Consider the following 26,740-nt stretch of genomic DNA (forward strand, 5'->3'; position numbering starts at 1 on the left):
CAAAGGCTGCAATTTAAAATATCTTATGGGGTTAATACACCCTCTGCAGAGATCTTTGTGTGCCCAGGAATTCTTAGGGGTTAATAGTGAAGTTCAGATAATTCTGCTGGTTAATGCAGTCGATGGAGATATGGGTTTTGACTAGTTCCAGTTTTGACTCAATGCTGCATAGAGGGTTAATGCATCTCCTGTAAAGCACATAGGTTAGCATGCCAAGCACAAATTGTAATTTGTAGTTAGCTCAGTGGGTTACTACTTTTGACACATCCTTTATTACTTGAAGTACATAATTGGCAATCCCAAGTTAGCACAGTGTAACCAGTATGAACGAGCCTCTTGCAAAGTGCAAGGCATGTGTTTAGAACCTGATTTTCTTTCTCAATTTGCTGTATACTGCTGCTAAAAAGTATTCCTTTGTCTAGTAATACATTTTTATAACTACAGACAGCCCCATTACGGTTACATTTTAAATCCATACTTGGTTTCACCCAGTTATGCACTCTTAACAGATACCTACCTTCTTAAAGCACATGTATGTAGCTTATATAGGAAGGGAAAAACAGTCAAAACCAGCCTCAAATGTTTTTTTAAGTACTTTACTTGTAAAGTTACGCTTGTGTGCCTTTGTTTAACCTCCATTGCGTTGGAATCTAGGTATTAGGCTCCAGGTGGCTCCTGTCCAGCATCATTCTTAAAACAAAAGTAGGGCTGGTGGTCCTTTAAATGAAGCCTTTGTTTTGGGCCAACTTAAACTGTAAATAATAAAGCCCCTTCACTGCCTGTAGATTCCTGTTCAGACAACCTGTGGTCCCTGCTCAATGTGTTCCAGTGTTGGCGAATTACACTGGGAACATGTTAGCATATTTCAATTGGTCCAGCCTGAATCCTGGTTCAAGCTCAATAACTCATTCTTTCACTGCTTTCATCAACCCTGGTGTTTAGTAAATACTTGTAATGGTAGTACCTTGTGTGTCCTGTCCTTTTCAAAACATGGGGTGTAGTTGCTACAAGAGTAAACAATTCATGTTATGAGGGTGCTATCTGCATTGCAAAACTGTCTCAAGACCTTATTAAATAGCACTGAGTGTGTAATGCACCCGTTTCACACTCTTTGTTAAAGGTTTGTAGTGGTGATTGTCACAGATTTATATTGTGGAGCGCAGCATTCAAATGCATGATCAGATGCTTGGTGCACAAAGCCTTGGTTGCAGCACTCAGATCTTGAGCTGCCACACAGAGGAAATAAATTAGAGGGAACTTTCGGTGACACTCACTGTATAAATTGAGCTCACCCTGTGGTAGCTTAGCACAGAGTCATCAGGCTTATCACAGAGGTAATATGTATATCTTTGGCATAGTACTCAAAACACAAATATACTTCGCTTCATAAAAGACTTCACACATGGTGTATGTAAGTAAAGATTGCATTCAACGCACATTAACATGAACATCATGTGTTTCTGGGCATAAATCACAATTGGAAATATTTACTAGCAGTACTAGGCCCAACAGTGTTAAAATGACATCAGTAGTACGCACACCTGGGAAGAATCCTTTTTCACCCCACACCCTTATGTGGTGCGAAACGTTGTCAGAACTGGATCCACCCTAGAAAACAATTCAAATCCACACATTTCTAGGGTGGACCCTGGGTGAAAACGATTATCAGGAAAGGGTACACACTGGAATTTATAACACTTCAGCAGCACTGTAGGCCAAGCCTGCACTGGTCAAGCCAATGTGAAAATGGAGTATTTATTAGGTAATGAAACAACCAAGTAAAACATCGCTACCCATTACAACTGTTAGAAGGCTGTTCTCATGCACCACACTCACAGCATCGTAACGCAGTGCAAAGGATATCGGCAAGTCTGTATGAAGCATAATTGCATACACACACGCACTTGGCACCATAACATAGTGCAAATGATATCCGGTAGGTCAGTTGAGAATATGAATGCGAGCCCCGTGGGTCAATCCCTCCCTCACCTCTGTTACCTCATCCTCTACTCTGCCCACAGGTCCGAGTCAAAGCACCCCTTACTATGCCAGTTTAAGGCCGGGATCACACTTATTCAGGGGCACCTGGAGAAGGATAGAGTCACTATCTGGGTAACCAGGCAACAGTCGAGAAATGGGGGCTGCCCAACACTCTCAAAGTTCACCAACTTTATGCAAAGCAGAAACAGGCTAGAGGTTGTCCCAGATCAATCAAGAGGCCCCTCAATTCACCTTCGGGCACCAAACCAGTTTTGCGAATCACGGGGGGGGGGTGGGGGAGGGGTCATGCAGTCTCTTGACCTTCTGATCACTCTCAGAAAAACTACCTGGCAACATGAAGTCGTCAGGCCAAGTGAGAAGACAGTTGGGTTCACCACACGGAGGGCAAGACGGACCACTCTGTGAATGGGGGTGAGGTGGGGTGCAGTTGTCTCGCACTCCATGGGAAGTGATATACAACGTCTGGTGCACATTGAATCAAGTCACACTAGGCTACAATGAACAAAAAGTTATGCTTGCCGTACCTCTATGGAAATGATGCACAAAGTCTGGTGCACGATTATCAGAGTCACACCAGAGGATCTGGTTCCAATCAATCCACAGTCTGATTCACTGCACCTCCCGGGAATGAGGCACCCCGATCCGATGTGCACGATGATCCAAGTCGCACCAAACAATCCGGTTCCACATACACTCACAAGGTCAGTAGTACCACACAAGGTAGAATGCAGCATTACCATGGATGCGCCCTCCAAGTTTTACAACCTGTGAATTGGACACTGCACACAATGAGCATGCAGTCAGCATGTCGCATGAGAGAGATGTGGCACGATCACACTGGGTCCCGCAACCAGTGAATCCGCTCACCACCAAGACACTTGTGCATGCTGATGCCCCATGATGCAGGGTCCACAGAAGCAGGCACAGACTGGGAGCTCCACACAAGGGAATCCAGTCCCAAGACAATACTTACTTCTGCGGTCACCCTGCGCTGCAGTAAGGATCCCAAAGACTGAGTAGGCGCTTGTAAGGGCACAGCTGTCCAGGTGAAACACGTAGATGGTTTAGGTCCCTCATGGGAGGTCTTCGATGACCCTGAGACCGCCACAAAGAACAGGGGGTAAGACAACAAGCCCTTGGAGAGCACACTTCAGGGTGCCACACATCAGCAGGTAGTCGGCCCTGGCCAGCCATTATTCAGGCAGGGTGCACAGTCCCTTCCAATGGTAGTCTCCTCCTTGTGCACTGCAGAGCCGCATATGTCTCCCCTAAATTTCAGCCCTGTCTGCCACAAGGCCTTGGATTGCAGGTCTTAATCTTTAGTGGGGCCATGATATGGCTTCCTAGAGGTCAAGTGTCAAAACTTCTCCCCACAATCTATTGAGCACAGTCCCTCAAATGCCAGTTGTCTGCAGTTCCACTTGCATTCCCAATGTTTAGGTCGGTCTCTGGGGAAGGCACAGATGAGCTCTCGCAGCCTCCAGTGTGGATTGGAGTCAAGCTAATAGGCACACAAAAGAGTTTAGCGCTGAGAAATGGCTACTTTTTAGAAGTATAATTGGTAAACATGGCTTTGCCATTAATAGCTTACATAAGGGAGGATTGGTCTTTGTGAATCCAATGACAGAAAAGAACACGAAGCTGCTCCACTGTAAGCCACCACTACAGCCTAAAGTCAAGTTAGCCATTCCCCCATGTTAACCTATAGGAAGAGCAAACCTTATAAGTAGTGAAAACACATGGGTATTCTTCACCACCTGGGCAGGGAACACACATGCACCTGCCCTACCTTTCACCTACAATTTGCTTCACCCCTCAGGGCTTACCCTAGGGGGGTGCTCTAGTGGTAGTGAAAGGAACACGAAGGATTGGCCAGTGGTTTAGACAGGCCAAGCTGAGCATAAGTCCATGTGCGCACACACAGGCCTACATGGCATCCTTGAGATGTGTTTGAAAGGCTATTGTTGTCGGTGGCACAATTAGTGCTGCGTCCTACTGGTAGCAAGTACAGTACCTGCCCTGGGTATATGGTATACCTCTTTATAGGGCACTCACAGGTACAGCACCTCAACCAATCCTAGCATGTGTAGGAAGAGCATGCGCTTTCACACAGAATAACAGTGGGAAAGTGCCAGGAGTCTTAAGGCCACGAAAAGAGAATCAGCCAAAACCAGAAGGGTAAAAGCAAAAGGTTTAGGCAAACAATACCCCAAGTATCAGGTTTAATACGCATGTTGTGTTATGGAGGAAGTGACATCTTACAAGCTGAACGTGCCAATTACAAAGTAGGAGTCACTGTAAAGGCTGTACATCTTTAATTAAAACAAAGCATCACATGTGGCTTAGTATCGTCTTGGTGGTGTGTCCCAATGTATGCACCCATTCATTATCCAGTCGATACAGTAATACCAATAAGACCCTGTTGGATCAAGGAACAGGTTTATTTTCAGCGGCATTCTTAAATTTGCAACCACAATTCCACCTAGCTACTTATTCCCATTCAGTATTCATGAACAATTTAAGGTCATCAAGGCCATTTGAGGCCAGTTCAAGGTACCTGTTTGAGCTCAGATTTGATGCAGCAGAGAAAAAAACTGCAAACCAGACAGCATGAAAACGTACACTCGGTGGAGTCTGGTTGACAATAGTGAACCACATAATGACACCTAACAAATCGAAGTGCTATTTAGATTTCAGGGCGATCACAACTGTTGAAGGGATGAGGTGTTGCAAAACTGCTAATTACAACATATGTCGACACAATGCAAACAAACTAAAAAGGCACCTCTCCTAAACCCTCACCCCTGACCGGCATGTGGAAGAAATACAACTGGGTGAATGTGATCATAGTAAATCTATCTAGAGAAGAAATCTACTTACGGCGACAGATCTGCCAGGCAGTGTGATGCAGTCACAACTAAATTGGGCTGTACTATAGAGCCACCACAGAAGAATCGATTGTTCAGTTTTAAAGCCACCTAGACAAAGAGAAAAGCAAAAAAGAAAACTAAGGTCACTGTCAAAAGCACATTCAAAAGATGATTGCAGTAACAAAGATGGGGATGGAGTATTTCTAAAATGTCAAACAGAAGAATTATCACAAAAACATTCAAGCAAGATCCTATGTTGAAATTTAATAAAACGCAGGCAGACGAAAGTTGTGTTTTACACCTTAAATCCGCATTAGAGGAGAAGCCATGTAAATTAAATTCTTCTCCCCTCCTTTGGCTATCCTTTTGGAAGAAGAAATCACCAGGATGGCTGTATTAACACACCTCACCATGCCAAAACACGACAGTTCAAAAGAAAACTGCACAGTTCAGCACACTGGATTCACATGTCATGTGGCGAAGTGACACTTGTGAGTGACAGCTGTGAAATGCACGTGGATGGCAGAACATTTCTAGGCCCTTGAAGCTGTGTGCTGGCGCATTTACTGTGGGCTCTTTGGCTACATAAAAACGCCGGTTAAACATTCTATAAAATTCATCAGAAAAGAATGGCTGGGTAGTAAGTGATGCCTTTGAGGTAGAGTCTAGATTCCTAGTTACACCTCATTGTAATCCTTATAAATGTTCCCCATTCCATGCTTTGGAACGTAGGCTCTACTTAAAGCCTGCCCAGACCATTTTATTTATTTATATTATTTAGAAAGTTTTGTATAGCACGAACGTGACCCTAGAGGGTATCAGAGCGCTTTACATGAAGAGAAACCAATTAGCCATTGGTCTGATCAACTTGCAAACATATGCGTGAGGGCCGAACATATCATAAAATAAAAATAGGGTAAAAGTGGTTGGACTTGAATAGAGTCCGCACTAGGAAGGACAGTCTACATAAGAGTTCGGTATCTATACCTTTTCAATGTCACAGATATATTGACTTAGGGTAAGAACTTAGTCAGTAAATAAGATTTGGTTTCTCTTTTGAAGGCGGCGGTAGAGGAAATTAGGCGAAGGTCCAGTGAGGATCTGCTGCCCCCTGATTTTTCCGGCTTTTGGCCCAGGTAACTGGGGGTGTTTAAGTGTAACGCTTTATGCGTCATGCAAGCAATTTTCAGTTGGATTCTTGCTTCATATGGTAGCCAGTTTAAGGTTGAGGGCTGGTGAGATGTGCTCCTTTCTTTTGGTTCCCAGGACAAGTCTTGCTGCTGCGTTGAGGGAGGCTCTTAGTGGGGCCAGTTTGTATCTAGGCAGGCCACAATGTGGCTCTACCATAATCCAGTCTGGGTAATACTAGGGCTTGGACCGCTTGTTTTAGATCTTTGTGAGGCAGGTAGGGTTTAAGTTTCCGCAGAATGCTCAGTTGGTAGTTTGCTCCTTTGGTGGCTGCACTAATGTGAGCCTGCATATTTAGGTGTTAGTCTAATGTATTACCTAAGGATCTGGCAGAGTCTATGATGTAGAGCGAGCATTTGAGGACTGTAAGATGATTCAACCACAGATCAATGTTGGGGTTGTTATTCGGCAAAGAGGCCATGTTTCATCTTGGGAAACAACAAATGACAGGTTTGACCCGCACAGTGTATATGCTGTGCTCCAGGAGGACTTGGACGAAGGAATACATACTTCTACTTAAACTAAATCTTATAAGTCTCATATTTAGAAGAGAAGCAGACGATCCTAAAAGTAGTGCATACATTCGTTAGGCTATAAAGGTCCGTCATGGTAGTGTCCGAAGAGACAGGCCTTATTAGGTTTTGCCTGCAAAGCACTGGTGCTGTGAAATCTATTGTATTTAATATAAATCTTAAGAGGCTTACATCCCACCCTTGCTTTTCATTGGTTCGTGTGTTTGTCACCTACTTTTCCTCCATTTCTATTGGCTGTAGCATAGTATTTCCTGTTCCTCTTTTCAGGGCATGTGCTCCAGTGCTGCACGGGTTGCCTGCACGGGTTGCCTGCAGTGTCTGTTCTCGCACTGCCTACCAAACACCACCCTCTTCAGCCTTACTCTGACTGTTTCGGCTATTCCGTCACCACGCTCCCTCGGTCTTCACCTTCTACCACATCCATTCCAGACTCCCCTTGGTGCTGTCGTACCCAGTGAATGTGTGCTCAGGTGGCGGAGAAGGCATGCAGGGGGAAGTATAGGATGCTTCAGCATGGCTATCGGGAAGAGGCAGCCGCTTCAAGCAGCTCCCCAGTAATATTCAGGTTACTGTAACTCTTGGATGGGCTGCCTCCAGCACACATGGCCCAGAGACTCCCGGCAGGTCCCAGTTTCTCCCTGGGGCTGAAAGCGAGGAAGTAGCGAACACACCCAGACTCGGAAGCTGTGCCCTTGTCTGCTGCCCTCCCGGCCCTGGCAGCACAGAAAATGCTGCAGCTGCAACGCTTCCATCTCAGACAGAGATGCGCTCTTTTTTTATTATACATTTACTGTGCCTAATGACCTTAAAACAATGCCTCTTACATTTAAAGTACAAGAGCAAGTCCCTCAGAGAAAAGGCTTTTCCCAGAGAATCAACCTGATGCTGTTTGCAGGCGGCCTACACAGACAAGGCATTGCACTATTGTATGCATGACTGAATGTGTCCGTAAACATTTGTATTCTGGAAGCAAATGAAGGTAATCCCCAAAATTCGACCACAGTTGAAGGACATCCGCGAAGCATAGCGCGGTCATTATCTATCACATATGGGCTACTCGGCAACTCCTAAGTAACGAGATAGATTGTACATTTCAAGAAGTGGAATGGGTATGGGCAATTCTCTTTAGAGAAAAATCACCAACGGCAGCAGCATTACATCCCTCCTCAGAATATAACAGTAGCTGACATGGATTGTGTTGAATTACTTCAACCTGTAAAGACCCCCTCCATAGACTTTTACATGTATTTTTAAATAGACATTTCTATTTAATCAGCCCTACAGGTTAAAGATTCCGAACCCGAAAAAAAAAAAAAAAAAAATCACGCATCTGCCCACTTTTTGAATCCAATTAATTCATTTCCGAATACAGCCCTTCAAAGCCTGTGAGCATTACTTTTATGAATTTTCTGTCTCCACTCATGTAAGGACTAATATTTGAACATACTACTATTCAAGTGAATTATGCCCAATTTAGATCGCTTCCAAGGCACAGTAACTGGAGTCATGCTTCGTTTTTAGGTCTCGCCTGAGCCAGCACTTTAGCACTGCTCTCGCGAGAGCTTTTGTAAACGGGGGTTTTGGAAGTGCAAACTAGTGCTTTCAGGCCGCCAACTAAAGTGCATGTGCGCCAGGCGCGCGCACCATTTGGAAGCCTGCATGTACATTTCGCGGCCGCTTTGATGTTCTCAGTGAGCCGCGCGGCCACTGAGAACATCAAAGCGGCCGCGATAACTTTCACTTTAGCGGCAACTTCCAACATACAAAAGAAGCGGCATGACAGGAGGGGCCATCGTGTAGCTAAAACATTTCTTACAAATCGCACACCGTGCTTTATCTTTAACAGGCGCATGCTTTTGAAAAAAAATGTTTTTACCCAGATGGCATACAGCATTTTATCTTCAACACAGGCATACACTTAACAATTGTGCCTGTGGCTCGCAGCCCATCACTCCCATCCCGCCCCCCCAGGCACCGTGTTTAATGTTTCAGCACGGCTCTCGCTTATACATTCACAATGGCAGCGCGCCTTTTTTTTTTTCTTACCATACCGCCTGCTTCACGGGCTGTCACGCATATGTTTTATGGAGATGGGTGCCATGCTTTGTTTCACCATGGCGATCGCGTATTCCGGTGGATACAGATATTCACCTTTTAATGCATGCATGACACATGTTTGTTTATGCATGGCACACTTTCACTTTATTATGGCTGCCACCCACTTTTGTTTCCTTCTCCATGGCGCATGGGCGGCTTTGCATGTGAATGTTACTGGAGGCTGGTCCGACCTGGTCTATTGCCCCTCACAGAGTCCGCTCCACCGCCCAAGACCAAGGACTCAGCAGTTTCATTTTTGCAACTTGAAGAATAGCGAGGGTATATGTTTTAAGTTTCTTGCTGTTTCTTCTCTCAAGCAAGTTGCTTTTTTAGGAAACTGAATAACAGTTTAACAAACAGCCCTTCAGCACTGCTAGATGTGGATCGGTCAGACAAAAACGCGTTACACTTTCGCTATACTTAAAAAGCGAATTTTCCCCAAAAAAGGAATGCTGGCAAAAGTGCATCACTATTTTAGAGTATTTGAGCTTTACAACTGCGAATAGTAGTGCCCTGCTGCTTTCAAACATCTTACCAACAACCCATTCTCCTTTCTAAATGGGCTTCACAATAGCTGCCATGCATAAGTTTTATAACACGCATTTGCAATGCAATAGGTCTTGCATTTGCGAGATTTTAGCTATTGGCATAGTAAATTACAATGCCTTTTATTTATGTGATTAAAACCTGAAATAATAAAAGGCAGTCATTTACAATACCAGTAGGTCAAAGTTTCAAAAATGCGAGACCTATTGCATTGCAAATGCTTGTTATAATTTTTAGGTTTCGCCTGCACAGCTGCACTTACGGCTGACATCTTTGGGTCCGGTTGGTGACAAGGTTCAGAGCCTGCCATGGTCATCTCAACCATTGAGCTTTACGAGGATATGGAGGGCCAGATTAGATTGAATTGGGGCGAATTTTATCTGGCAGCCTCCCTACTCCTGTTACTGACACCATTTAAACTTCTTGTAGCATAGGTCAGTCATAGCCCTCTGTTCTTTCCTCCCTCGTAGCCTCCTTAAACTGTACTGGTTTAAAAGAGGTGGGTCAAGGCAAACCTTCAACTGCAAAGGACCGGAGAGATTTCCTTCTTCAGTTGAGTTATGTTGTTAGTATGGTATTCGTTTATAATGTATTGTTGGTTTTCTTTAGGAAAAATGTTACAAAATGCTAAATATGAGTATATATATCTGTCTTTGTATATTATGTACAATTTTATATGTGTGTATTTATATTTATTTTTTGTGCATTATTTACAGCCCTGATGCGTTTCATTTAAGTTCTATTGAATTTCGTTGGCTGGATGTTTTAGTATTTAGATTTCACAATTTTACAGTTGGATTTGAATAACGAATGGTCTTGAAAATGTGTTCTATTCTTTCATGGATGCACCATTCCATTTTTTTTACATTTAAATACCTGTGAATGAACTATAGATATTTCAAACTATATCCGTTATTCAGAAAGAACGGAGCACATTTTTTTGTAATTTAGACGTGTGATGGTAAACAAAACTGTAATAGGATTAAAACAAATCGAGACACTACTTAAATGAGGCACACATGAGAAATTTGAGCTGAAACATCATTTGACTGCTGTATAGTTTGAACAGTAAAACTTCATGTTGCTGCAAATCCCGTGGCCATTTCGACAGAAAATGTGTTATTTGTAAATGATGCGCTACCTCACCAGTGCTCCAAAATGCACTTCCGGCTACATACAAAACCCTTATCACTCTCCTGCTGAAAAGGCCAGGCACAATTGCTTCACTTGTTTTTTTTATGCAACAATTCATATGACTTCAGTGACCGCACTACTGGCAGCACTGCCACTCTGAAAATTGTTCTAGCACCACCGAGTGGTACGAGCAGGGGTCATGGACATTGATTCATCAAAATTTCAGGGGTAGCGGAAGGGACATTACTTGGACTTTGACTCCCCACTCCCCCCCTCCCAATTATATCGCAGGATGTGACATATGAACTTTTACCCACTGTCATTCTAGGAAGTAATGTCCCCATATATTTTACTCTGGTGAGATAATTAGAAGAGACTTCACTGCAGTTACAAACCAAATAATAAATGAAAGGATGATACAAATAAAGTTACTAAAGCAGATAACTCTATTTTAGTTATCATCTATTTCAACAAGGATTCCACCAAAGCTAAGCCAGAGGCAGGGCTTTAAGTGGGATGAAAAAAAATGTGGGGTCTCTCAAAGGGCTGTGGCCAATGTAATTAGGGGCGTGGCTTAAAGACATGTAAGCGAAAAATTTGTGCTTAGCAGAATGTGCCACCCAACTTGTATTTTGCGGTTTCTGTCATTGCATCCAGATATATGATACAAGTAACATCACACCTACAACAAGTCAGGACTATTGGCTTTCTCAATAGTGGTTAGTTGCACAAGATAAATAAGCAGCAACTATGGCTTGTATATAATATTGAAAAGTGTCCACCTAAAGCCCTGGTGACACTACGACAATGTTGCTGCTCCCGAGTTTCAAAAAAAGAGAAAGGAAATCCAGAGAGAAAATTACTCTTTAAAGGATTTCGCTTCCCCCTACAAGGCTCACTGGGCAGGACGTCATGCCATAACTTCTCCACTAGTGAGAAGTGAGCAGTGTGAGCACGCACAATATGTGCCTGCAGTCACTGCAGTCCGGGGGGGAAAAAAAAAAAAAAAAGAACTCCAGGGCACAAAACAGAGCCAGATAGAGACCCGTTTGGAGGCCCCCTTTAAAACAAGCATTGGCATAGCCAATAGGTCTCACTTTTGGGACCTTATAAGTATTTAGTTATGCAGCAGAATATCTTTGGTGCAACAACACCAACTGTTGCATGGCTAAACACTTATAAGGTCCCAAATGCGAGACCTATTGGCTATGCCAATGCTTGTTTTTGTTGAAGTGAGAAGTCATATGCAGGCAGCTGCTGTTATGGAATGACTGCTGCAGATTTTGAAACATTCCCGATGAGTACCAGAGATGTGAGTGTTTTAAAGAGTGGTAATGAAAGGAAGCACTCTGGATGAGATGGCTAAGAGCTTGATGTTTGGGTTGATTTGGGGACCTCAGTGGCTACCTGTCTTAAGAATAGGGATAGATGAGGCAGGATGAGGACATAAAGGGGATGTGAACAAGTGTGGGAGCTGGACAGTGTGAGATGGAGTTGATTTTGGGGGCTACTAACAGCTAAAACACTAAAGAAGATGCACTGTGCAGGTGAAACTGGTGCGGGGTAGGAGTTTAAGGGAGGTGATGAGGTTTTAACAGTAAACTTTGCAATCTTGACAGCGGACAAGGCTAAATTTATGGCCTGTTCCTGCTTGTAGTCCATATGACAGTCAGATTTCTTCACTCCTTGTAGAAGTGAGTGCAGTTGTGTCTTTGATGATAAAGAGTGGATAGCAGCTGGAAGAAGGCTGCAGATGAGGGGAGCAGGTATCCTGGTATGTGTTGTATTAGTTGGAGTCATTGAGTGGAGCCAAGTCATAATGGATTTCCTGCATGGATTCGGTCTGGTGACTGTTTGGCTACACCAGGTCACGGTCTGCGTTGCCGAACCTTCTTGTTGAATATAAAATTAGGAATTATGGTTTTTCGCTTTGAAAATCTGAATTATACTGTCAAATTTTGACTTCATTTTACTTATGCGCATGAGGCCAGGCTTTAAGGAGGTAGGCGGTGAGAAGAAAACCCAGTGAGCAGGGCAAGCGGTGAAGAAGGCTGTGAAGGCAGCCTTTAAAGGGGCAGCATGAGAGGCGCCAGGCTATGACAGAGCAGGGGGGGGCTGCTGTGAGGAATGGGCAGGAACGAGGGCAGGGGCCGGGGTGCCGGCTGAGGCGTAAGTGCTATGCTGTAAAGAGCACAGCTGTCAGAGGTACGTTTGCTGTGGGCACGGCAGGTTCCGAGGGTGGCAGGCCGAGCTGGTTATGTGGGGGCTGCGAGGGTGGAGCCCGTGAACGGTGCGCTGCGTTTGAGGAGAAAAGACGGTAAAAAGAGGCCAGGCAACAAACGGGGCAGTGAGGAGGAAAAGCAGCGAGGGACCTGGCTGAGAGGAGACTGATAGGCAGTGAGTGGCCGGGAGAGGGGGCGGGTTGTGTGTGTGTGGTAGGGGGGCCTGGTTGTGTGTTTGGGGGGCATTCATGAGGAAAGGCTAGGCAGGGAAGGGGGTTGCTACAGAGGAGGGCGGCTGCGTGTCAGATTTCTGCGATGTGTGTAGTGTGAGTGTGATCTCGGCTAACACAAATGGAGAGAGCAGAGAGCAAGGGGGTGGAGGAGCATGATTCACGCGCTGCCATGAAGCTGACGAGGAGGGAGGGGCAGAAGGGAGGTGTTAGTGAGAGCAGAAAGCAAGGGCATGGAGGAGCATGATTCACGCAATATAAGGCTTAATGAGCTATGAAAGAAAGGCAGATGGCGGCTGCGTGCGTAACCGCAAGCTTGAGGCCAGAAAAAGCGTGTAGAAGCACTTTGAAAACCCACTTACTAAATGTCTCACAGAGCAGCGCATGTGCTAGCTCAAGCGAGACCTAAAAACTGCTGGCGCACTTAAAGCCCTAGCCAGAGGTATAGCTATCACCTCCACAGGTACAACATAAAGTTCGATGCAAAGTTAAACACATTTTGTAATGCAGTCCACCTGATTAGCACTTTGCTTGGACTAATTGGATCTACATCAGAGGTACTTGTAATCTACATATGTTTAAACATGGCTGTAAATTATCCATTATATCCTTGAAAAATCCTTGGTAAGATGGCAACAAGTGGATGAAACCCAAATATTAATTCTCCAAAAGCGAGTGCAGTTAGCATACTCTGTGGGGCCCATTCTGTATGTATCAGTGAACAAGCATCTATTCAATTATGCTCTCACAAGTGGCCCAACCAATTCCTGAATGCAATGATGACCTAGCAAAAGACAGTTAGAGGCCTAATCCCCTACAGATCGAGAAACAAGACCTGTATACCCTTATACATCATCCAAACCTAGACTGTTTTAATGTTTGATTTTTTTAAACTTTGACAAAATGTTGTTTAGATAGTAACATTTTCTTAAACTGTCAAAGGATATTGAGTAGTTTTATTACAGACATTCACCCAGCAATCTTCTGTAATATTCCATTCAACCAGATGCTTATGTTATATGGAAGGGCTGTAGATGGCGTGAATTTTCATGAGCTTAAATAGAGTGCATTCTACCCTCCACCGTCTACACTAGGGCGTTCAACTGGAAAACAGCGGATTTCCAATATCCGTTCGGATCCCCGCTTGAACCATACGGAGATAAAAGGTACATGACTAGTCTAGGGACCCCTTGCACCATTAGGCAGCACGTTTCATATTAAGATTATCAAAAGGGTAACCATAGTCCTTTTCTCTGCATGCATAGCTCCAGGAAGCCCGAATCCTACATCCAATGTGACTATCAGAATATAGAGCCTCCTACTAACAAGCTACATCTCTCGTTTTTTAAGTAAGCAGTCTTTAATTAACTGGTACTCCTACTATAATAGACTGACGCTTTAACATAAGCGGGAGGATCTAGTAAAAATCTGTTAAAAGGGCACAATTCTATTTCCTCTTTCAATACAGCGTCTGCAAGTACCGATACGGATCTTGGATTTCGTGATCCATGCCCCACAATGTATACTGAATAGCTGACAGGAACAAAAACCCAATTTTTTTACTGAAGTATATAATCCCCCATCTATATCGCGAATATTCTTATTGTATTTTAGCGCCAACACTATTGAGGTATAGTGTTGGTAAATTTCAAAATTGAACATCATGGCCCTTTATATTTCTTTATACATAGCTCTTTCAAGTACAGAACTGACCTACACCTTGTATGAGTTGCGGCCACCTTGACAGACCTAAATAGATCGCAAAAGGCAGGACTGCGAGTTACTGTTACTAAGTGAGTGAACTAGATACCGCCACTTATGAGTCAAAACGAATATTACTATTAAAATAGGTCAGAGTAATTAATCCTACTATTTTGGCTTATATTTTCTAGTTTTTTTACGCATATTTTGGAATTCCACAATAGATTTTGATTCGCTGTTTAAGCTTTCACTGACAAAAGTAAGTGTAGTCTAATATTTTCAGCTTTCAATAAGATTCCTTGCCAATATCTTAATTTTTATAATGTAAAAAAAATTCTCGTTGTGGTCCAACAATTAGTTTGCCCTAATGGCATATTACATGTAGCCTTTACACCTCGTAAGATAAAATATTATTGAATATATGCAACCTCAAAATCAGTTCTCAGCTGTGTTACACTATCACATGGGCTATTCGCCTTCTTCATCCTCACCACCTTGAATTATTTTCTTTCCTTTACGCTCACTATATTATCTTTCTGGTTTCTCTTTGTGTTGATAGTTCCCTTTATCTTTTATAATCCTCTGTAGGATGCTAATTGCTGTACATACACATCTTCCATTTTCTAATCTTTTCTTTAGGCTATTATTCTAGGTATAGAAACAGTGTATTAGTATTATATACGTTTTTACAGAACAAAACTGAATAATGAATTGCATTATCATTAGCAAGTAATGTCATTGTGAACATATGAATTGTCGTTTTTTTTAAATTGTTTGCCTGTTAATTTATGACTAAATCTTCTAGGTATATAGGTATAATACAAAACTGTAACCACTGTTTTACATAGCTTAATTGCAATAGACAGGCCCCTGATGAAGGCAGTAGTGCCGAAACGCGCGTAGTTCACATCTACCGCATTGCCTCTATCAAGTTTTCATCTACTGCTTACCCCATCGAATCTGTTCTAACTGTGGATATGATTTTCTATTTTGTTAACCCCTTCAGCGCAGCGGGAATTCCCCCGCGGTGCTGAAGGGTTCGAGCGCGGGCGGGGCCATGACGGAACGGTTCCGTCATGAGCACAGCGCAACCGATGCTCATGACGGAACCGTTCCGTCATGGGCATGGAAGGGGTTAATATGATGAATTGTTATATCTTACTTTCATTCTTGTACATAATTTTCGTATTTATTGTTATTTGTTAATATCTTTTGTCATTGCATATCTCTTTTAAACAAAATGTAAATGTATTTAAAAAAAACAAAAAATGAGATTTGAAAATAAATAAAACTATACATTTCTTTAATAGTGTATATTGTGAATGTTTTGTATGGTATGTAGAGTGGTTAGGTTTTCATTTTCACCTAGAATAGCTCTTTGTTATTATATTGAAGCTCGCTATAATTTCTTCAGCCACTTAGTTTTGTCTCTGCGTATAGCAAGCATATTGGTTTAGTAGGGGGTCCCCTTTTTTCCAAAAGGACAACTATACTACTGTGTCAGATTATGAGCACAGTTATCTCCCTCTCCCCTCCCTTCCTCCCCCTCCTCTGTCTGGCACATTTTTTCCTTGTCCCTTTGTGGTTTTTCTCATTTCATTTTGCTTTCCCGCCCCTGTCCTCTCCTGACTTTCTCTTGTCCCCTGTCTGTCCCATCTAATTGGTCATCTTTCTTTTCGCCCTTTTCAATACCATTAGCCAATATCAACTGCCTCCCTCTCTACATCTTTGCTGCTAAGATGACTGTCATGTTTCCCTATTCCTCATCTTTCTCCTCCAATACAAGGGGCTCTGTCAAATGTATCTGTATTTTTCTTCATCACCCCTCTTTCCCTCAGCTGCCTACTTAGTTATTGATGTGCGTCTACCACCTCTCTACTCACCTGTCTCCCCCTCTAGCTCAGTTACCTTTTTCTTACCGCTGTCTCTTTACCACCCCTTTCTCAGAAGTCTCGCTCAGACCTCACTTTCTCAGCCATGTCATTACCTGCCTGTTACATATTTGCCTATCTGTATAGAAATACTCTATCTCCCACCTGCCCTAATCTTTTAATTGACTTTCTAACATACCTAATCAACCCTGTCTTCCAAATTCTGTCTCTTTCAGCAATATACATCATCTTTCCGTCTTTCACTACTTTTCCTTTTTTCACCTTTCTCTGCATTTTACTTCTCCCCAAGCACTGTTTCTTGATCATCATTTCTTTCATCTGTCTCACCTTCTAATCCAGCTATTTCTCATTTTTATGCATTTTTATCAGGGCACGGTCTTTCCCCTCAGCTCTCAAACTGCATTTTTGCCTCTTCTCTCACCGGTCTCCCCTCTCTTGCAGCTGAGTATGTCACCTACATCTCACCTATCAATCCCCCTTACCTCAATACGCTATTTTATATAAGCTGCTGTCTCTATATCAACCCACTCTCACCTGTATCCCTCGCATCAGTTTCTCTTTTCCCTTAAACAATTCCTACTTTCTCTCTGAACAGTTTTTCCCATGCATCTCTCCCCTTTCACCCTCTCTCATCTATCTCCTTTTAAGTGTCTCTCACCCAACTCTTTAATACTTCTCTTATGTCTCAGAAAGTTGAGCAACAAATGAGTGAGATAGAGGTCTATCATCTACTTTCTCTTTACCCACCTCTCTAAGCTGCCCCTTACCGCTATCATTTCTCTAGAATGTCTCCCCTACCCCCCCCCCCCTCAGCAGTCCAATTTATTCCTCACATGTGCATTCCCTCATCTCCGTAGTTTCTTTGCCTCCGTCTCTATTAGCCCTCTCTCAATGGAGCCTACTTTCTTTCGGTTTCCCTATGAGCTCTTTCGCACCATGCTTTATCACCTTTCTTACACACATCTCCTACTCCGTGTCTCACCTATCTCCTAGATGCAATGTTTTCACTTGTCACCTCCCTCTGCTGTGTCTTTTCTTGGCTGTCGTTCACCCCATTCTCGCCTTTATTTCTCCATTGTGCCTTTCTGATATTTATGCCAGTCACAGCTTTGTCTTTCCATGGGTCTGTCAGCTGTCTTTTTTGCCAGTCTTTAACTTCTCTGGTCTGTCCCTCTCACACCTGTCTGTCTCCATCTGTACTACATATAATTACTTCATCTATCCATCTCTCTGCAGTTTTTGTTTCTTGCTCTCTCTAGTCATCACACACACACACACACACACACACACACACACACACCCCACACACAAACACCCACCCTAACCTATTCCTCTGTCTCACCTGTTGCGTCTAATTCCTCTTTTCTAGTCTCTGTTGCTCTCAAGTCCTTTCTCAGCTCTTCTCTGTCCTCTCTGCCATATTTCGTCTCTCCCTTACATGCCCTGAGACATGGAAATGCCTTTTTACTGTTGCAAGTTTGCTTTTTATTTTAAAGGCACGGTGTTAAGTTCTTTCTGGAGATGCACGCTGCAAAAGCAGTTCAGCACACCAACCAGGTCCTAAAAAATAACATTTGGTTTACATTCAGTTCAGTTTCACTGCTTAATTTATTTCTGACAGTCACTCATAACTGCTAGCTGCAGGCTAAACAATTTTACAAAAGCTCATGAAAGTCCCGTTTTAAGCTTCTGGCAGTGCCTGTGCGTGAGATCTCTTAGGAGAGGGGTCGCAATGGTAGTGTTAGGGGTTGCAAGGGGCAAGCCAGGGGTCACAAATGCAACCCGTAAATTAGGTCCATGGCAGGGGTGTATCTTCAGTGGGGGTGGTTGGAGTGCAACACCCCTGAAATTCCTTCTTGGTTTGTTCTGGGCACCTTGAGTCGGGTCTGCTGGATCAGTCGGTTTTTCTTGTCCTTCTCATTTCACCAAGAAATTTTAACTTGTTAATTTGTTTGGATCAGGCTCAAACATAGTGACTGGTTTACCAAGGAATTAGTAAATCTGAAGCAATAGAAGTACTCTTTGAATGGGTGCAAATGTACTACTGTTGGAATTCACAATAGTAAGCTTGGAAAGCTACGCCAGTCTCAGTTTTCCAGTCAAACTACTGGCAATAAAACACCCAAAATGTGATGGGATAAATGCTTGCAAATAGCCTAAAATGTGGCAGGCACTTTGGGGTAGAATTACTATGCATCATTTTTACCCACTGTGCCAACTCCAGACAGAGGCTCATTGTTGGAAAACGAGGCAGCATCTGTGAGGCCTGCACAAATAACATGACTACATTTGTCCTTCACTGGGAACCAAACACCCAATTGTAGTGCCTGACTCTGAGGGTAGCGTTGCAGAGCAGTCTGAGGCTTACTCAAGTGAAGGTGGGGTGGGCTAGTAATTGCCATTTGCAGGTGCACAATAATAACACTCAATAATTGATTGTCCAGTCTGCACTTTGCTTTATAAAAGTAAGAGTACATTTATTAAACACACACACCACTCAATACTATGCACCAATTTACAAATATACATAAGCTGTTGGAATTACTTTGTGACATTGCATAACATCTCCACCCCTCCCTCAGGGGGGGTGGGGTCTAGTACCACCACTCCCATGTATGCACATCAACTTGCCCCAAATGCAGTTAGTTGAACATAACCTGGAGCGAGGGCCCTGCCCACTGGCATCATCCCATTACCTCAACAAGCATTAAAAAGGGGTAAACCTGCCTTGGTGACACATGACCCTGACTGAGCATCTCCTACTGACCATAAAGTATGCACCTCTATATCTTAAGGGCTAGCAGTCTGGGGTCTTCACCTAAGCGCAGCAGCAAGAATCCATGTTTACGCACACTTTAGAATGACAGTACTCGTCACCTTGGTTGATCATTTGAATGCATTGCAATTACAGCCCCTAAGGGCATCACAGATGAAATCACAGGATTGCGCATATACAGCCAGACACCCTAGCAGGACAGTCTGGCAACATAGCCCCACTTGGCTTATGACATCTCCTTACACATGTGACTTACAGTCCCTTCAACAGAAGTACTCCTGGCAACTACACTTCTCCTGCAGTCCGCCTCTTCACTTTAAAAGGAATCACAGGTAAAAGCATGGGATTACGTCAATACACCCAGACCCCCTAGCAGGAATGTCCAGCAACATAACTCCATTTAGCTTAACATCACCTTACACAGGTACTTCACTTTACACATGTGACTTTCAGTCCACCTAAAAAGAAATAACCAATAGTAAATGCATTTCGGTGCAATTACACCACTTCACCTCCAGGGGATGCCCTTCTCCAGACATCCCCAACACAGCCCTTCTGCTGAGCCCTTGAGAGGTTAATCTTTCAGGTGGACTGTTCTTCTTTAGGCTGGGGGGGGGACTGCAGTGCTCCTGCAGCCCCCCTGCACCCCTTTTCACACGTGAGGGTGACCTCCCTCCTCTGGGGGCCACAAAGCACCAAAATGGCCGATTTCCAAATGCCTGGCGAGGCATTATGGGGCGCTTCATGCTCCTCTTTACCAGCCCCAGCCACTGGGAACACTCTCCTCTGCCCTCTGGGTCTCTGAGAGGGTAGATTCAGCAGTGTGCTGTCTTCACTGGCTCCCTGCGCCAGCCTTTCGCCAGGCTCGCCTTCTGGGCCTCTCTCCCTGTGCAGAGGGCCCTGCTTCTGTGCACCAGTCCTGGGCTCTTCTTCTGGTGCAGATAGGGTCCTGGGGGCAGTCAGGGGGTCTCTCCTTCCAACTGCCCATTGCGCCAGGCTCCAGCACCTTCACCCTCAGCAGACCACACCCCAGAGAGCTTCTCTTCCTGTGCAAGCACTTTTTAAAAGTGGAGTAGGGGGCTGGCAGGAAGTCTCTGTTGGTCCTATCAAACAGCGACACATCACGTCCCTGCCCCTGCTCCCTCCTGGTCCAGCCTCTGAGCTTGTTCAAAATGGCGTCGTCCAGGGTTTCTGCCACATGTCTCGGAAGCACCTTCCCCCCCAAGCTGCCTTCCCTCCTTGGTGTAGCCTGGTGCCTGGCACCCAGCGACAGCGGTTGATGGATTGGCCTGTAGCCCCACCCATCTTCTCTTCGTGGAGAGGAGGCCCTCGCTTGTGGAAGAAAGGTTATCAATCCATCCAGCTGAGGTCAGCCCTCAGCCTGGGTCTGGTCCTGGCTGGCTCACAGAAATATGACAGTTCTGGATGACCCAAAAGCAGTACAAATTTGACTTTGGACTCTGCAGAATACTTCTTTTCACCTCCAATACAATGGACTTTAGTGCATGTCTGGAAACTGTAGGCCTTGTGGAAGTTAATTTAGCCATGTGCCCCACATTCCCTTAGGGAAATAATGAAGTGAAAACACAGTAAAACACACTGACTTTCCCTGGCATGTTTCTTTCCAGCGTATAAAGCCTATTCCATATCACCACCCAATACTACTCAAGTCCTGCCACACCATTCACTTTGTAGCTGCTCCTGGACTGTGCACGCTAGGAATCTCCCCTGCGCAGCCCGTACACGTGTGCACACGCATGTACACATGTGTCTGCATGTAACCAGCCCGGTGTCCCTTACTCCAGCTGCTGTGCAGTGGCCTGGTCAAGGCAGGGGAACACCAGTAAAATCCCCATGCAGTCTTACATCTCGAGTTCACTGTGGGTGAACCCCAACTTATGAGGCTCCCCGACAGCAAAAGCTCAACAACTAGGTGCTCAAAAATCAAAAAATCCTGGCGGCCCATAGTGTCAGAACCACCTTCTAACACTCATGTAATGCAAATCAACACTGACCCTGTTCAGCGTGGAAACAGTCCATCTTGAACTTGGTCATTTCACCCCTCTACCATGCCACCCACAGTTTTTTTAAATTGGGATATCTGTGATTCACACCCTCAGCCCCCTTCCCGAGAATCTTTGAATAAGCTATGTCCCTGTGTTTAGAGATCACTGACCAGTCCCTACAAGACCAACTGGCAAGTCGGACAATCACAGGGTACCTTCTTCAACCCCAGACAGGAGCATCACAACACAGCTCAGCCCGTTTGCTCCAGACAGTGAAACAGAACTGCTGGCATATATACGGATGTAGAAAAATGTGTGATTATTGATACTCAATTAGGTGGTAAGTGATGGGATTGTTTTCAGTAATCACTCCTTGAAATTACTTCCAAGCAATGTGAAATTATCATCCGTCGAGGGACAAAATATTTACGTAATGAGGGCTCAGTCTTAAGCTCACCTTAAAAAGGGGAAAAACATGCAACCAGTTTCCATAATCTGTGACCAGCCCTTCTTTCTATTTTAAATTTAGAGATATACCATCCAACAATACTCGTCAGATGCTTTGTTTTACTTTGATGATGAATACATAAAGGATAGAACATACATTCAGCCACTGAACCAAGTTAATTATGGATTTAAATGCATGCAGCGTCACATCATTAATTTATAGGAGCCATTGCCATTTTTCACCTGGTTATTATCGTCCTTAACAGTTGTAATTTCTTTTGAAAAATAGCCACAGCTGAATGTAGGGATAAAAATAAAGAATGTTCCCATTAGCTTTACCACACCAGTCATTTTTGATTTTATCCCAATGATCCACGTGTTTGCTTTGTCAGTTTGAGCGGGCCCCCTATTTCCGAAGGAACTCAAATTACAGCTGAGGTACTGCACATTTGACTCCAATCCCAAGATGGTGCCTTGGTTTGGATAGCCAATTGGTAGTCTTTGGGTGCACATAAGCTCATATGGAAGCTGCCTATCCTCCCATAAAAATGAAGTCATGTAAAAATGTAGACATGTATGGAAGTGACTTGTTGCAAGTAAGTCAGATCGTAAGGATTCAAGAGTATCTGTATGTACTGATGTCCAACATGAACTGGAACAATCAGGGTGTATTCATTCATAAAGTGATTTCAAGCATTGGGCATAATCAGGAATTTAAATTCTGTCAAAATTAAGGAATCTTAATAAGGATTGTAGTTTCTTTAAAGTATTTGGAGGTTGCAGTTGTGCACATTTCTCCACAAAGTGAGGGGCAAGACTCTTCCCCTCATGAGCAAGTTCATATCCCAAAAAAAAGGACAATTAGAAATGCTATATTAGATTTCTTAAAGTTGATCCTATAGCCAGATTGAGTAAATCCCAATATGATGCAATCCACTCTGGCTAAGTCAGCATTAAGTCAATCTTCCATCAGGTTGATATAATCTATATAGCACAATGCCTCAGGATCAATATTATGTAGAATTGACACTATACAGGCAGCAAACCGTCCAAAACAATTCTTATAGCCCATAGGCAAAAGAGAAAGGCGACGCTGAAAGCCAAGTGCAGAGAAGGCTGTCAAATCCCCGCTTTCAGTCGCTAGATTTTGACAGAAAAATCCAAGGTTGCTTTGTATTTTTTATGGACTATTTTATTAATGATTGCTGTACTGAATGTATTTTGTATTGCAAAAGTGTGAATATGACTATTCAAGTCTCTGTAGTCTAATGACTACACAGGAGGAATGATCCGGTTTTATAACAAGAAAAATTTGATTCTTCATTTCAGTCACTCCCTGGTACTCCAATTGGGAGAGTATTTCTCTAACAGGTGCTTTAGCATCCTGTTTGATGGGGTATTGTGGTTGCACTTGTGGGCTAGACCGTATGGGTATTATAGGACCAGGAGAACCCTTACCCCAGCAGACATGACTGTACAAGAGCCCATTCTGCTGCAAAGGCTTCTTTGACCTCATCTGTGGGGGTGTTGGGGTAAACAGCGAGGGCCAATCATCCTCCGCTGAAAGGATGGCTTTCACCAGGCTGCCCGAACAGACCGTACTACTCGGATGGAAGCAGGTAGGGATTGCAGTATGTCTCAACTGTACAATAGATCTGAGAGGTTATCTTGGCCCATACTCCACCCCTTCATCACATAGGCCAGGTCCTGAATCGTTCAGCATATGCTCTTTGTGTTCAAGGCATCTGCTTGATCCTCCCCCTAGGTTAGAGGGAACCCCAAGTTAATCACCTCTCATATAGCCTGATATTTTTCATTTTCAAAGTTCACTTTTGTGAATTGGTTATATGCTTTTTAGCATGTAAAGTTGCTTTATCAAAGCATTTGAGAGTGCAGTTTAGTAGCGGACTCCGCTAGGTAGAGGAACGGAGTTTTAGCCTGAATTCTGTGGTTTTAATGGAATGCGTAGTTATCAAATCTCTGCAAACTCCGGGAGTGGAGCTCATTGCCCAGGCCTAGCCACGACTTTGTCCACGGTGATAAACACCCCCAGGTACTTGAGCCACAATGTGAGCACCCACAACTCTCCCATGGCATGACCATCGGGCAATGGGCGATGAGGTAAATAGAAAACATGGTCCTGTGGAGACTGGAGTAGATCCCAAAGAGGTGTAGGATTTGCAGGACTCGAGGGCCCATTTCAGCGGAATCATCTAGTAATAGGACATCTGCAAGGAAATTCTGTCACTAACCGTCCGGTACTACTGGAAGCCATGAAATAAGGCATCCGCCCTCACCCAGGCCGCCAAGGGTTCTATCACCAGGGCAAAAAGCAAGGGAGAGAGAGGGCAGCCCTGGCAGGTGACCCTTTCTATGTTGAACCAATGGGACACATCACAGCCAACCTGCACTTTCGCCTTAAGGCCCGTGTATAGCAGTCGAACATAGAACTTGGGCCCAAAGTGAAGACAGGTCAGTAAGGCAAACCGGTAGTCCCAGTCTACCAAATTGAACGCCTTACGGAAGTCTAGCATTAGCAAAGCCGGATGGCTGGATAGATTGGCACTGAACTCAATGGAGTTGTTGACCCTTAGTATAATGTGCCTTGAGGCATGTTGAATTGTGTCCTTGTGCAATGTTCTACATTGGTAAAACAACTCAAGAAGGAAGAAAATGGATTATCAAACATCAATCACGCATGCTCTGTAAAGTGTTAAATGCTCGACTCATTGAACACTATGTAATTATGTCACATGCACCCACTGGGAGGGAATGGTGTGTCCTTGAAGTGGTGAAACGCTCCAAATGTAAACATGTGGATCGCATGCTCACGATTAAAGAGCATAGATGGATCTGGCTGGCTAACAGTGAGTAAGGGTCTGAACCAACATGTAGAATGGCATACTTTGACGACATTTCAATTTCCAATTTATGATGTCTTTTGTAGCTTAATTCTAGTAGATTTGGCTTTTTTGTTATACTGGCCTTCTTTGGCCATTTGACTATTGTCTCTTGATCCTTCTTAGAATCCAGATATAGGTTGTTATAACATTTAAATTGAAATTTAGATTCACATTAGTATTCATATGTTTGATGATTGTACAGTAGGACAGGGTCCTTTCTATAACTGGTGGTGCGAGCTCTTTAGTTCTTAGGACTTTGCATTACTCAAGATGGCCACCATATTTTACTTTGTTATTGGAATTTCTGGGAATGGACCATTATCATACATGATCCGATACTATTCTGTCCCAGCAGACATAGCAAGTGATTTTTCCAGCATATTTATTCTATGAAAGTAACACTTATTATACCTTTATTCATGTTTCTTGCTGGTAATTGCATTGATCTTCACAGTTCTCTCAGGTTATATGCTGGTGACAGAAATACTGGTGTAATAAACTTTTTTTTTCATTAATACCTCCAGTATTATTTGTAACTAATGTTCACTAGGCAGAAGGGTATTTTTTGCTTTTGTAAGCTGGCTGCTTAGTTCGTCAGTAGTTTCCTTCCACTCGCGTAGCAATTTTTTTTTTTTTTAACTATTGCAAGATGGCTGCTAAGTTCAACAGCAGGTTCTTTCCGCTCGCGTCAAGATTACATGACCGAGCTTCTACATTCAAATATATCTGGTTTCCACGGAGGTATGAACGTGTGGCTGGATCAGTAGTGTTTGGCCCATAAATCGGTGATATAAGTATTGTATCTTGGACGTATCCCTGGTAATACGGATCTGTAAGGTTTTGGAGGGTTACCCTGGTGGACTTGTGATGCATTTTTAGATTACAGTTCCTGAGTATTCAAATTACGCATGGGTAAGATACTTCGTTTTTCACCATCTGCTGGGAACTTCAGGCACTTTCAGATGGAGCATGCATTCCAATTTATTCATGCTTGGGTTATTTTTAGCCGGAACTATGATGCATAGGGCTTCTGTGAATCCGTTCATGCAGAAGTGTACCCAATTTGTCAGCAAGGTATCTTAAGTTGTAGTGGCCTAGTATGAACATAGCCATTTCCAGCATTGCATAATGTTGCACCTAGCTGTTTGCATAATGGGTTTGAATGTATACACACATACACATACACACACCCACCCCCCCCCCCCCCCCCCCTCCGGCCACCCACACAGGTTTCAGGGACGTTCTAGTGAAGCTGACATTTCAGTTGTACAAAAGCAGAGAAATTCAGCCGTTAACTATAACTCGCACCCCCGCAATGCACTGCTGACGTCGTCACATATAGAATCACTCATTACATGTTCAGTGACATCACTGATGACATCTCAAATGACATCACTGACAAAAGGGAAGAAAGGGGCAGAAAGAGGCAAGAGGGGCGGCAAGAGGGTCAGAAAGAGACAGAGGGGCAGAAAGAGGCAAGAGAATTGAAGAAAGACGCACTAAGGTGCAGAAAGATGCAAGAGGGGTGCAGAAAGGGGGAAAGTAAGTGCAGAAACAAGCAACAGAAAGGCAGAAAGATGCAAGAGAAGTGCAGACAGAGGAAAAGGGGTGCAGGAAGAGGAAAGAGGTGCAGAAAGAAGCAACAGGTGCAGAAAGAGGCAAGGGAGGTGCAAAAAGAGGCACGGAAGGTGCAAAAAGGGAACATGGGTACAGAAAAAGCAAAAGAGGTACAGAAAGAGGGATAAGGAGTGCAAAAAGAGGCAAGAGGGGTACAGAAGGAACCAACAGAGGTGCAGAAAGCGGCAAGAGAAGTGCAGAAAAAAGCAACAGTGGTACAAAAAGAGGCAATTGAATTGAAGAAAGAGGCAAGAGAGGTGCAGAAAGAGGGAAGAGGTGCAGAAAGAGGGTACAGGGGAGCAGGAATAGGAAGAGGTGCTCTCTCCCCCCAGACCTGCTCTCTCCCCAGCAGCTCCACCGTACATGCCTCGCAGCTGACTCCCTCCACCTGGTAAGTGTTCGAGGCCGCCGTTGTTCGCTACTGTGCCCGTTTCAGCTTGGTCAGTGCCCTATTGTGCCTTTTACTTGAATTGTTGCATTGTTTGTCCCTCGTATTTTTCATTGTACTCAATTTGTTGCTTAGTCCACCAATCACTTTTCATTGTACCCATTGGTTGCCTGTTGCCTGTCTGCCCCT

General features: G+C 43.9%; 1 protein-coding gene across 3 annotated transcripts in view; it reads right to left on the reverse strand.

Moving 5' to 3' along the window:
• Positions 1 to 26,740, reverse strand: part of OVCH1 (ovochymase 1) — a 1,142,331-nt gene that overhangs the window by 1,016,295 nt on the left and 99,296 nt on the right. For all 3 annotated transcript variants that reach the window (XM_085652349.1, XM_085652348.1, XM_085652347.1), the window contains exon 4: positions 4,882 to 4,979. In XM_085652349.1, the coding sequence (XP_085508475.1) occupies positions 4,882 to 4,979 (98 nt within the window). The remainder of the gene's footprint in view (positions 1 to 4,881; positions 4,980 to 26,740) is intronic.

The sequence above is a fragment of the Triturus cristatus genome, chromosome 4_1, assembly GCF_964204655.1.
Source record: "Triturus cristatus chromosome 4_1, aTriCri1.1, whole genome shotgun sequence".
Lineage (NCBI taxonomy): Eukaryota > Metazoa > Chordata > Amphibia > Caudata > Salamandridae > Triturus > Triturus cristatus.